The 13,615-nt window shown below is 38.4% G+C and overlaps 1 protein-coding gene across 1 annotated transcript in view; it reads left to right on the forward strand.

Moving 5' to 3' along the window:
- The window catches only part of exoc6b (exocyst complex component 6B), an 82,736-nt gene that overhangs the window by 23,422 nt on the left and 45,699 nt on the right, over positions 1 to 13,615 (forward strand). The window contains 7 exon segments of the mRNA XM_055060804.1: positions 2,920 to 3,003; positions 5,139 to 5,185; positions 6,860 to 6,980; positions 7,962 to 8,033; positions 9,680 to 9,777; positions 10,391 to 10,496; positions 10,580 to 10,689. Coding sequence (XP_054916779.1) covers positions 2,920 to 3,003; positions 5,139 to 5,185; positions 6,860 to 6,980; positions 7,962 to 8,033; positions 9,680 to 9,777; positions 10,391 to 10,496; positions 10,580 to 10,689 — 638 coding nt within the window.

The raw sequence follows: 13,615 nt of genomic DNA on the forward strand, positions 1-13,615 counted from the left end.
TTAACTTTTCTGGGGAGTCTGGAAGAGGAATCTTCTTTCCTCTCTCTCCCCTTGCCGTTTTCCGTGCCCAAAGTCCACATTTTTCCAGCAGTTATTAAGCAACGTGCAGGCCGAACAATGCGCCTTTGTTGTAATTCATGTTGGGAACGTGGGCCGAGTTATGATTGATGTAAACACGGCAAGCAGAGAGGGAGGGGAGGTTGACAGCGAGGCGCTTTCTTCAGAATCGGAGCTGACCTGCTGAGGTTTCTTCTGGAGGAGACATCGTTGGTTGGACTAAAGCGAAGGAAAATCGAGCACACACAAGACTTTACGGTCTTTAAAGAGACGGGGAAATGGTGCAGGTTGCTTTTTTACGATCCTCCAGTGTGGAAATGTTCAGCAAAGAGGAAAATCCATGAACACCGAGAAGGAGCTTGGTCAAAATAAGACCTAGTTTTCCAAGTCGCCTAACAAGCTTCTTCTGATGTGATGAGAGTTACCTGAAAGTTAACAGCTACACAGAGCTGTTGAAAGTGTTTGCACGTTTTGAATATATAAAGACAACCTGAATAAATACTAAAACCCATTATTTTAGTCAATTATTCTGGGAAAAAGCATCCAAACCATGTGTGAAAATATTGTTGCTGGTTTGCTGAATAAAAACTGATTCGCCATATTTGTTTTGGTTTCACTTGCATTCAATTTATCACAAGATTAATTGATTTATTGCTTATTGTGACAGGCTTACATATAAAATCCCCATTTAAGGCATCTTTGGACGTGACATATATTTAAAAAAAACCCAAAAGATTAAAACATGTAAGTGTGACAAAGCAAGGGAAATGTTTTTTTCTTATCTATAAATTAACATTTTTAACCTTAAAGTTTCTACGATAAACAAGTGAACATTTGCTGTAATGTAACCTTAAAACAGCAAGTTGTATTCCAACATCTCAGTCTGTTTACATTAACCTCTCATTTTATTGGTTTTTATCATTCTCAGTTTGCTTCAGTCTCTGCATATCCTTTGTTTCTGTGGCGATACAAAGGTCACACGTCCACATCCCAGCCCAGGTTTCACCCCTCAGCTCCCCTCTCTGGGATCCCAGCGCCGTAAAACGAAGAGTTCACGGCCGTTTGATGCCGCTCGCTTGTTTGAATGCTCATTGTTCGGCTTAGGGTCAAACTGGGAATTAAAGAATTAAAGCACGCCGTGTTTTCATCTCACAGCATCAAACCAAACAGAGTTCAAAGATGTTATCTAGATCTCCACCAATGAGATTCATATTTTTCTGCCAAATGCTTTGTTGTATTTGTAACTTCTTGCTTTCAATGGACATCTTGCAGCCAAGACTTGCTATTAAAAAAAAAGAATATTGTTTACTTTAAGTGCAAAGCGATCATGTTGACTCTTTGGTCCCTTCAGGTCATACAAAGGCTTCTTGAGATTAATAGAAATCCTTCCTGCCCACAGCAACTCTTTGACGATACTCACATTTCACGAGTACTTTTGGTAAGACGTATTCCAGACAGATCAGTTTCCTATAAATTAAATAATCTGCACAATTTACAGATTACATTCAAATAAATAACTATTCCTGATGAACAGAGATTTTACTTTCTGTGTAAGTAGAAAATGGTTGGCACATTTCTGCAAATCTGCTAATGCGCTAATAACGCTAATAACGAAGCTAACTTTAGCTTCCCCTACATTAATATTTCTAGATAAATTCTAAATCGATAATTTACGCTGTTTTGTAAACTTTTAATTGACTTCTTTTTCAAGTTTGGTAAATATTTATATTCATGCTCTTATTTTGAAGTTGACAACTTTTTTTTTTTACAACAGTAAATAGCTGCTAATGTGCTCACTGCAAAACTGACTTTTTGTCTAGCGCTGTAGCTAACTTTGAAAATGTTTATCACAGTTAGCTTCACATACTTTAATTTTCCAAGATAAAATTAGTTTCTGTTTGAATTTTTGCTTATAATATTCTTCTTCTTCATGTAAGTAGATATTTACATTCATGCTCTTATTCTGAAGGGGGTGACGGCTGTTTATCCAGCAGTTCCACTTCCTCTCCTCACGTTCTCTGTCTGTTTTCCTAATAACTTTATTTAAAACAAAAAGCATCTTAACAAAATAAAACTGACAGTAAGGTACAAGTTAGTGAAGTTAGCGCCTTAGCATTAGCTTCTGCTAAATATTGTGTAGGAGTAGCACTTTAAGTTTAGCTCAGTTAAGGCAAAAATCTGTGCAAATGCAACTTCGGCTGCATAAATCAGTTGAAAAGTGGTCAGATTGTCCAAAGAAAAATGGAAGTTTATGTGCTTTATTGTGTAAGTGTGAGAAATTGGTGCATGTAGATGTCAGCGAATAACCTGATCTCTATTTGTTATCACAGTGGTAACAGCTGGTGGTCCATTGCAGCAGATATGTGGGAGTTTATCCATGGTGGTCTGGTCAGGACCTGAGGGGTTCTGGCTGCAGGCTTTTATCTCTGACCTCAGCAGTGACTGTAGGTCCTGGTTTCAGACCTCAAACAGATTTCGCACAGAACCACAGGGAGATAAGAGATAAACAGCTTCTGTGTAATGGAAGAAATAGATATGAAGTGATCAAGTTTACAAAAACAGATGCAGCTTCTGTCTGTGTGTTAAGGCGGTGGTTGACCTCACCGACGGCTGACCGATGAGGTCACAGTCTGTTATTCACTTATTTAAAATAGCTACACTGAGGTAATTGGGTCAATTTCGCTTACCATAACAACTTGGTGATGAAAAAATCTAACCTTTCAGGGTACAACTTGTAATCTTAACTGTGAAATACTAATAATTTCCTTTATCCATTTCAGGTTTGGTAGAAGCTTTCAAACTCATACACTTGCTGTGCTCTGTTTGTTCACTTTTGGTTTTTAACCCCCATTTACGTTTTAGGGTTTGCGTGATGTGTTTGAGAACTACTACAGAAAGCAGAGGAGGAAACAAGCTCGCCTCGTACTGCAGCCGCACTCTAACATGGTACGACCCCGCACTGTCACGGTCATGGAGGGCCACACACTTCTAACTCCACACACAACCCCAACCTGACTCACTGATGCACCTAAAAAACACCTTAACAAATGTGAAAAAGGGCTTTATTTTGAAAGTCATTGATGTGCTGTATTAAATGTAAACCTTTTACCAAAGTGAATTAATGCTAGCTAGCATTACCTTAAATATACAGTAGTCTGTGTGATCTCAGTTTGGAGAACCATTTATAATATCACACAAAGAAATCAAACTTTTGTTCAAGTAACTGGAAGCAAATTTATGGCTATCTAGGATTAAGAAAACAGCCAGCTAGGGTTAAGCTAACAGCTGACTTGAGTTGATCAGACAAGGTACATTGGCAAGGCAATGATAGTCAAGTTAAACCAATAAGCTAGAATGATGCTAAAAACTAACATGAGTAAACATTAGAGCTAACTCCTAATAAACTGAAGGCTAACTAGGGTGAAGCTAAAAGCAAATTAGATTAAGTCAGTGCTTCTCAATTATTTTCCGTTACGCCCCCCTAGCAAGAAGAAAACTATTCGCGCCCCCATTCCCCACCGTGACTATCCATCTCTGCATAACATTTTTTCGCTGAAAAACTCTAGCGGCTTATCGGCGTGATTGGGATGTAACGTATTTAAGTGACGCCCTAATTTATTTGGCTTCATGCTGTCCGCTGCGAGCATTTTTAGACACAGCAAACACACCGGTCTTTCCTCTTCTCCAACTGTAGTCACAGTGAAGCCAAGCGCTAAATAAGCTTTGTCGTATTTCCTCTTCTTAGCTTTCGGTTGACTTTCTGTTGTCTCATTATCTTTGTCTCTCTCCGCGTTTCTTTTCATCCCTGTGAAAAACTTTTCATGTTGGGGGTTGTTGAATAACGGAGGTCATAGACAGAACGCAGTCGGAGCTTTTTGTTGACTTAACACTGTTAAGTCAACAAAAAGTTGACTTAAGGCTGTTCCCCAGGATCTCACGCCCCCCCAGGTATCGCACCGCGCCCCCCAAAGGGGGCCCGCCCACTATTTGAGAAGCACTGGATTAAGTGCAGGCAAACCAGGGTATAGCTAAAAGCCACTTGTATTGAACATAACAAATAACTTCAGATAAACTAAGGGCTAACTCAGATAAAGCTAATGGCTAACTGACTTAGCAGGTAGCTACAGATAAACACAAGGCTAACTCGGATGAAGCTAAAAGCTAACTGGATTAACTGGTAGCTACAGATAAACTGAAGGCTAACTAGGGTGAAGCTAAAAGCCACTTGTATTGAACATAACAAATAACTTCAGATAAACTAAAGGCTAACTCAGATAAAGCTAATGGCTAACTGACTTAGCAGGTAGCTACAGATAAACACAAGGCTAACTCGGATGAAGCTAAAAGCTAACTGGATTAACTGGTAGCTACAGATAAACTGAAGGCTAACTAGGGTGAAGCTAAAAGCCACTTGTATTGAACATAACAAATAACTTCAGATAAACTAAAGGCTAACTCAGATAAAGCTAATGGCTAACTGGATTAACAGGTAGCTACAGATAAACTGAAGGTTAACTGGGATGAAGTGAAAGGCTAACTGTAAACATAAATTAACTTCACATAAGGTGAAGGCTATTTAGTTTATCTGTTAGCTGAAAGCTAATTGGTTTAAACATAAGTGATAACTAGTTAATACAGCTACTCATAGTGAAACTATTTCTACTCTAAACAAATTCTATGTAGCAATTGCAAAGCTATTTTTTTCTTTTCCATTTTTTTCTCCGAAGAGCTTTTAGCAGCGCTAGTGGCTCGCATTTTTTGACAGTAGACTGACAGGAAAGAGGACAAGGAGAAGGGGAAAGACATGCGGTAAAGGTCGCCGGGCCCGGGAGTCGAACCCACAACGTCCGCATTGAGGACTGAGGCCTCCAAACGCCCCTCAAAGCTATTTTTAATCATCTTTTTTTCCTTTACACTCCAAGGCAGAATTAGACATTTATCCTACAGACATTTTTATCTTGCAAATTAGCCACTTAATGCTGAATGTTGATTAAACTTCATTCAAGCTTGGTTTTTAGTGATAATTTGTAACTTTTATGTATTTCTGTACTTCTGTTTCTTTTCCTTCTACTCGTTTCTAGCATGAAACCCTGGAGGGATACAGGAGGTACTTCAATCAGATTGTCGGGTAGGTCCATCCTTTAATAGCTTGCTTTTTAAAATTTATATAAACTGAAATAATAGTCGTACAACGTGTACCAGTGGCCACATAATATTTTGAAATATTTGGTTTTCAAAATGTCTTGAACAAGCAGTTTCTGATTGGTTTATCTATTTATCCTTCCTTCTGTCATCTTCATGACTTTTTTATGCAGCTATTTATATATATTTGGAAATTTCATAAAGCTAAGACTCAGTTGGCATGTTAAACATTGAAGTTCATCACAGGACAGAGTCTCGTCTCTCGTTGATAAGATTCATGTAAATAAACCACAAGAGCTATAAATCGATGTCCTTTAGGACAGACCAGAAGTGTCGGCTGATTTGAGGTTCACCCACTTCTTCTGAGTTGAGTGGGAGGTAATATACCAGAGTTAATTTATAATCTGCAAGCTAGAGATCAAGACGTTGCTGAAAACATCTGAGGTTTATTGCTGTTATGTTTTCCAAGTTTTTTCACACACACACAAGAAAAAACAAACGAGAGAAATTGTTTGAAATCGGTCAAAAAAGTGGCCATTTTTCCCGCAGTCGTCTGAAAGCAGAGAAAACTCGCTGCAGCTCGTTGTGGTCTGGCGAAGTCTGAGCGGCCGACGATTTGATTGAGACGTTCTGTCAGCGCACATAAACCAAAATCACTGCAGACGCTTTGATCCGTTCATTCGGGCTTCGTGTCGGGAACGACTAGGACGTCGGCATCATGAAACTGGATGGATGCACCGCTTGCATTCAGTGCCTGATTGTACAGCAAGGATTCATCTCTGCTGCTCTGGAAATGCAGAAAAGCTGCAAAAGTATCGATCCTGATCATTATTGATGAAGTTTTTCTAACTTAAGGAGTCATGAGGAGTTTGTGTTGCAGCTTTTTGTTACAAACTTGATTAATTTCTAAAATATTCATTATGTGTCAGTAGAATACATTTACATAATGTTTTCATCAGAATGGGAGATATGGCTTAAAGTTAAAATTTTATCAGAAAAAGATATGAAAAAAGTTGTTTTAATCAGAAAAATCTTTGAAAAAGTTAATTTGATTTGAACAGCTCAGTTGGTCTAGATTTTTTAAAAATAGAAACATTTGTTGCACAATCGTTTATAAGTTGTGTTACAGATAATTTGACGGTGATGTGTCAAAATATTAAGCATTTCTCTGAACTATTCTGTAAACTCCACTGCGCCCTCTAGGTACGCAGTGCAAAGATGATGCTCAACGTTGAGCATCAAAGTTGAGCATCATCTTTGCAAGACACTCAAAATTACTATTTTTTTGTATTTTCCTGTTGGAGTTCACATAAAATCACTACTTCATTCAAATATTACAACTGCTTTCTTCTAATATTACGATTTTATTGTCTTAGTTAAAAATAAACAGCTTAGTCTGGGCGTAATATTTTGTTGTGGAGTTGACCAGAATTGAAAAATCCAAATAAGTAAAAATACGCTTGTCAAACGAGATGGCTGCCTTGGACTTGCTGACATCACCCAGGGAGTTCATTGGTGGGGAAAAAAAAATCTGGATTTGCTAAGATTTAATCTCCAAAAACCAAAAATTCGATTAATAGATTTAAAAAGTTTTTTTTATTTTATTTAACTTAAATTTGTTTCTTGTTCATGAAGTGTTGGCGTTTCTCTCTCCGTCCAGCTTCTTTGTCGTGGAGGACCACATCCTTCACACCACCCAGGGGTTGGTCAACAAAGCCTACGTGGAGGAGCTCTGGGAGTTGGCTTTGTCTAAAATTGTCGCTGCCTTGAGGACGCACTCTGTAAGATGTTTTCTAAACTAATTATCAAAAATCAGATCGATTATTCTGATCACTCAGTCACAATTGACTGAGTTTTCTTATACTACTGTAAACTTCTGCATAATAACAGTTCAATATTGTCTGATTTTTCTAAAATATTCAATAAAGAAAATCCTGCAATAGAATCATAAACCATCAGACCTGTTAGGTACAGGAAGTTTATAACTGGTGTTATGTTTTGATTTATACATTTTTTTTGTTGCATTAGAAATGGCTGATGGAAAGAACAAATTTAAAAATAACTTCCAATATCACAAAAACTTGATTTGGTCACTTGATTTGGTTTTTGGGTTTTCTGAAAAAGAGCTAATGTGTTGAAGGAGATGAAAACATGTTACCAGAGGCACAAATCTCAGAGAAATTTCAAACCTCCAGGCCAGAGGGAAAATGCTCTTGATTTCTCTGAGATGTGGTCGATGATGGTTTCCAACATCTACACTGCAAAAACACAATTTTACCAAGTATTTTTGGTCTCGTTTGTAGAATAAATATCTTATTTTTGTTTTGTCAAGTTCACCAACTTACAAGAAACCTTTGGCCAGATACAGAGAGTTGTGTTGAGTAAATAATTCCTTAAAATTGATGAGACAGTTCTAGTTCCATTGGCAGATTATTTCATTTATAACATGACATTTTTTAGATAAATTAATTTATATCCCAATAGAACTAGTACTTGTTTATCAATATAAAGGATTTTTTTTTACAACTTCTATTTCTCGCTGAAAAGTGACTTGTTAGTTAGTTTTGTCTCATTTCAAGTTTACTAAGATATTTCCTCTACAAATTAGACCAAAATTACTTGGTAAGATTTTGTGTTTTTGCAGTGTACTCGCAAATAAATCAAACAAAGATAAAGCAAACCAACTTTCTGATTTTAACATTTGTAAATAATTTTGGTGTTTCTGCCGATCTTCTAAATAACGTCCTGGTCTGTCTCTGCAGTCGTACTGTGACGACCCGGACCTGGTTCTGGATCTGAAGAACCTCATCGTCCTGTTTGCCGACACTTTGCAGGTTTGTGTTTGAACCTCTGAAGTCCTCAAACATCCTTGCCTCTTTTAACCCGGAGGACCATGAATCTTTTCTGAAAACTTGTTTTATCAGCATTCAGTCTGTGTCCAAGTGGACAGCTGCCAGTTTCCAGAGACTCCTTAATAGCCAAACCATGTTAGAAATAATAGTTCATCATCCAATGTGAGTTTTACTGTTTATGCGTCTCTGTTTATGAGCGGCCCTCGATGGATTGAGTGTGATGGATGAGTGGATGGAGAGATGGTGAGGGGTGTGGGTGAAAGCTGGATGGGATGAAAGCATGGAGTCTGATGAATGGGTGGTCTGATGCCCACCAGTCGTTTATGTGAAGTGATGAGGAGCAGCTGAATCGATGCGCTCATATTTTTATTGGCTTTTCTGTTCCAGAAAAGGAAACACCAGGCTCCTTTTCATGATTGCTTCTCTCAATTTCAGGCCTGACTTTTTACTCTAATACTGAACAAAGTTCAATATTTAAGACTTTCAGTCAGTCTTTAATTTCCATCTGGAGTAGCTAATTAGTCGGAAATGCGAAATATTGAATCAAATACACAAAAATATGGGTTGTCAAGTCTGCTAATCTACAAATAAACACTCCTGAGAGATATACTACTTCTGCTAAAGTAGAACGGTTAAGCAGAAGATTTTTACAGTATTCTGTTTTTCCAGCCCGATTTCATGTTAATAATTATTCCCTCATCAAAAACGTACCTGAAGTGTCGCTTTGATTCTTTCATTCATGTTTGAGAAATGTTTTAATCTGCATGGCAACCATTCAGCTGCACTAAACGCCTAGTTGGACCAAACTTCACTTTAAAAAAGCAGCTCCTCCTCTGAGTTTAGTTTCCAAGCTTCTGAGCTCCCATCTCACAGAGCAGCTCCTTCAGACTAGCCAGCAGCAATAAGCAAACACCTGGTGTGCATCAGCTGAGCTCATTATTGGAGCAACTTTTCAGTGCAACTGTGGTAAAAATGTTGTTAAAGAGTTAATAGAGGAGCCATGTTGTGACAACTTCCTGGAGCTGGAGTTTCAGAAAGAACAGGGTTTTTTAAATGACAAAGACCCAATTTTAAGGCGCAAATTTCTTTTGACATATTTGACTTGTATAACAAACTGAAGGTAACATACATACCTGATTGTGTCATAAAATGGCACTATGTACCTGGATAATACCTAATGTTGCCTCTTTAGGCCTAGAGGTATTCATATATAATAAAATTAAGTAAAAATTGTGCCACTTGAAAAACTAAAAAAATTATTTACTCTTTAACTAGAATTTTCATTTTCCCTTTTTAATAATGAGTGTAGAAATATTTATTTGCATTTCAACAATCAAGCATCCTTTCAGAGAAACTTGTGTATCGCAATAACTTCTGGTACAAAATTTATCTTGAGACTTATTTTCTATTCTATTCTAAACATTAGTAGTTTCTGTATCATTTTATTGAAAGCTATTAAGGTCCTGCTCCAAGGTAAAAACTGATGTTTATGTCAAAACTCAGTAGTAGGTATTGAAAGTGCCCTTTCGTTAAATGCCTGGAAAACCAATGAATATGTGGCTGAAACTCTCCTGTTTTGGTTTTTGTTAGGCGTTTTTGATGTCGTTTTTTCCCGTCCTTATGTGCAGGGTTATGGTTTCCCCGTTTCCCAGCTGTTTGACATGCTACTGGAAATGAGGGAGCAGTACGGAGAAATCCTGCTGAAGCGATGGAACATCACTTTCAGGTAGGGATCAGGTTGTGCGCTGCGGTTATCAGAAGGTCACGAGGAAGCTGAGGCCTTTCTCAAAACGGGGGCAGGCGGGGTTTGAAGTTTTACAAGCAGCCAGAGAGAGGAAGCGCTTTAAATTGTGTCCGGAAGAGAATGGGTAGTAGCATTCAGGAGTCGGGTTGGGCCAATGTGTGTTTGGGCCCGACGTGCCATTGTTCCAGCATCCCTTTTGTCCCGTGACACCACTGGGATTCGTAGCAGTGAGAACGGACAAACAAACACACACATTCCCTCTCTCCTTCCTCTCTCTTTCTCGTTCACACACAAGCACTTGGGAAGCCACAGGAATGTTGTGTTGCATTGTTGGGGAGAGAGCCCTCTCCGGTTCATGGACTCTCCATGGAACGCTGGAACGTCCGAGCTCCGGAGCGCCAAGAAGAAGTGGGGGTGTTGACTGAAGGGAGGGTGGTAAGAAAACCTCAAGCATCAGAATGACCCCCAGTGGGACGTGTTGGTTGTTTCTGAGAAGGAAAAACAGAGACTCATGGTGTCTTTCTCTCTTGTTTTATAGCATCTAAGCAGGAGATCGGAAAATATTTACCTGACATTTCTGTTTGCTTTGCTGCAGGCAGATTCTGGACCAGGACAACTTCAGTCCAATCCCAGTTTCTACAGAGCAGGAATACAGACAGTACACGTCTCAATTTCCCCTCCAAGACCCGGAACTGGAAAAGGTAGAGAGCTGCGACCTTGAGCTAGGCCGAAAACCCACAGCAGATGATCCTAAAGCCAACATAAAACTCAATTTGTCTTTTAGCTTAGCTTCCCCAAGAAGCTTCCCTTCTCTGAGTTTGTGCCAAAAGCCTACTGCCAGCTGAAAGAGTTCATCTATGCTTGCCTGAAATACTCTGAGGATCTTCATCTCAGGTGAGCTTCTTGGTTGTCCAATTCCTCATGAAAAATTATAGTATTATACTGAACTCAAGTGCTTGAGTCCACTCAATTTAGTGTCATAAGAAAAGTCCTGCAGCATACAAGTAAAACAGGTGAAAACAAAAAACATATATCACTACTTTTAGATAGAAATAAACATCAGCAAACGTCACATGTGGGGTTCCTCAGGTATGTGTGCTCGGGCCACTTGTTCAATTTCAAGGGAAAAATTATATCATATGGGTAAAACTTACATAATATACCAACAAATTGTAAAACTTTCCTGGTATATAATTGTTGTTTGTTGGTATGCAACATTTATTATCACATACCAACAAACGTGACAGGTGGGGTTCTCAAGGCGGTCTACTTTTTGTTATTTAATGTGTAAAAATTTAATAAAATACCAATAAGTTGTAAAAATGTGTTATCATGTTGTGTTTTTGGGCCATTTTTACTCAACTTAGTTGGCAAAAATTGAATCATACAGTGATAGAAATTATATATGATGGTTGTTGTATGTCACATGTGCGGTTCCTCAGGGCTTTATTGTCAGTCCACTTTTATTCAATGTATTGGGTAAAAATTGCATAAAATATCAACCAATTGTGAATATTATATTACATACCAACTATTTTCACATGGGGTTCCTCAGGGCTGTTGTTTTGGGACTCTTTAATGGGTAATAATTGTGCAGTATGAGCCTAAGTTCACACATTTTAATGTTTTACACAGGTCCTGGCTTGCAGACAGTTGACTAATTACTTTGCAGAATATTATTTTATCTTGACAATAATAATGTTTAAAAAATATACATATATATTCTATGTTTTTCAATAATATGAGTTTTATGGGAAAAGCCTTGAGCCCTTCTGTGAAAATTTCACATTATTAACCTGTTTATGCAGTTGCCAATCAATCAACCAGGTTTATTTACAAAGCACATTTCAGCAGCAAGGCGGTTCAGTGTTTTATATCATAAAAACACAAAAATACAAAATCATAAAAAGCAACATATAGTCAACAGTTGCAAAAACTAGTAATAAATAATCAAAATCATCAATACACATCAAAGTTACCTACAGTGTGTTTCTGTTCATGGTGGATTAAAGTGTTAAACTATGCAGCTACTTTTCTTTTAAGTAGACAAGCGATCCAGAAGTGGCTTCCTTCCTGTCCGGAAGGGTTGAACAAAGCTGGGTCTCAGCCAGTCACACGTTGAACAACATGCACACACATGCAGGAAAGCAGACAGAAACCAACTCGCCCTGAATCACGATGCTTGAAGAAAGCAATCAAATCAATGGATAGAAAATAAATTGGAGAGGGTGGAAGCACTGATTTGTGATTGGAGCAGAAACAGGAGAACGAGTGATTACTCTTTGGCTTAAGACTGAAAGGAAGGAACTGCTGCTTGTTAGAAGATGTTAGAAGATGAATATGTCAGGGCTCTTGGCGTTTTGCTTTGTTTGACATATTGTGAATATGAACCAGTTCTGTTCTCTTATAAAGCCCACAAGCCAACCTGAACAGAACGGAGTGGATCTCCAAGTGAAAACCTCCTTCTAGTCTCTCTGACCAGGCAGGACAAATTGCTGCCCTCAATCAGAGTAATGATCCCAACTCTTTGAGCTCCCTTGATTTCTACCGTCACGCACGCCCTGCTATCCGGCTTCCTGTCGACTTCAAACATGCGCTGGCTCGCAGAAACGGAAGCAGACGGGATGATGGAGCCGGATTATAGTCACCGATATCCCTGACCTCTGGGATCAACCTCTGCTCACGTTTGTAATTAGGCGGAAAGAAGCGACCAACGCACTTTGGTGCCCTTCGTAGAGACGAGGACAATGGCCTTAAAGGAAACTTGTGATGCCACGCCTCGCTTTTAACTCCTTAGCTGTAAAACCTGGGATCCATCCAGCCTTTTACGTCTCGGTTGTTTTAAGTTGATTAGTTGTTTGCCTGACTGTCAATTTTGGAAAATGAAGAGATGTTTGTTGTCTTGTAGATCAAACCCTTCTTCTTTTTTTAAATAGCATGTTCTCTTGTCTTTCCTAATCTGAAGAAAGCCTGAGAGAAATGGACTCCTGTGTCACATTGGTATTTATACTACAGGAAACTGTGAATATGAGTCAAAATTTCCTCAAAAGTCTGATTACCTTTAAAAAGTTAAGTGCTTTATTTAGACTATCCATTTCTAAGACTCAATATGAATGTTAAAATTCATCACTATTGTGACATTATCAGCATTTAAGAGAGTAAATGCTGATAATGTATTTACGGAAAACAACAAACAAAATTAATTTTAGCGTGTTAGAACTAGATCTATAAAGGAGCTCTCGATTTTCTGGTTCTTCTCAGAGAAGACAAATCAATCCGATTATCACAAATCAAGTCATTTACTAGCAAATTCTTTGAAGAGAGAAAACTTATGTTCAGTAAAGCATGTAGATGGTCGTATATTTTCCTCAGTTTTCCTCAAAATATTCACCATTTATCGCCACCGTACTTTGACTTACAAAATGTAAACATGTTCTTACTTAATTTTATTATTGCATCCCTGAGTTTAATCCATCCGTGGTTTATATATTTGACTGTAATCTCTGATTTTGAGGACTTCTCTCCCTCCTCCTGCTTTTAACCACAGATGGTTGGTAAAGACATCACTTTGCGACTTGACAGAGACCTGGATGCTAGCTTGGCTGGCGCTTTGCAGATAGAGCTCTGTGATTGTTCCTGGAAGAAAAACGGTGATGAGGTGGTGAAGACATGAACATCCGTGGGAAAGAAAGCGACTCGTCGGAAATAAGGGGAATATTTTGACAGAGGTTTTCTTGTGTAATCCCCTGAAAAAATTGTGGAAAGATTGAAGAAAGTGAAAATGAAAGGTGCCGACGACTGAAAGAAAATCTCAGCATCT

Source organism: Poeciliopsis prolifica, unplaced genomic scaffold (assembly GCF_027474105.1).
Source record: "Poeciliopsis prolifica strain line A6 unplaced genomic scaffold, Auburn_PproV2 SCAFFOLD062, whole genome shotgun sequence".
NCBI lineage: Eukaryota > Metazoa > Chordata > Actinopteri > Cyprinodontiformes > Poeciliidae > Poeciliopsis > Poeciliopsis prolifica.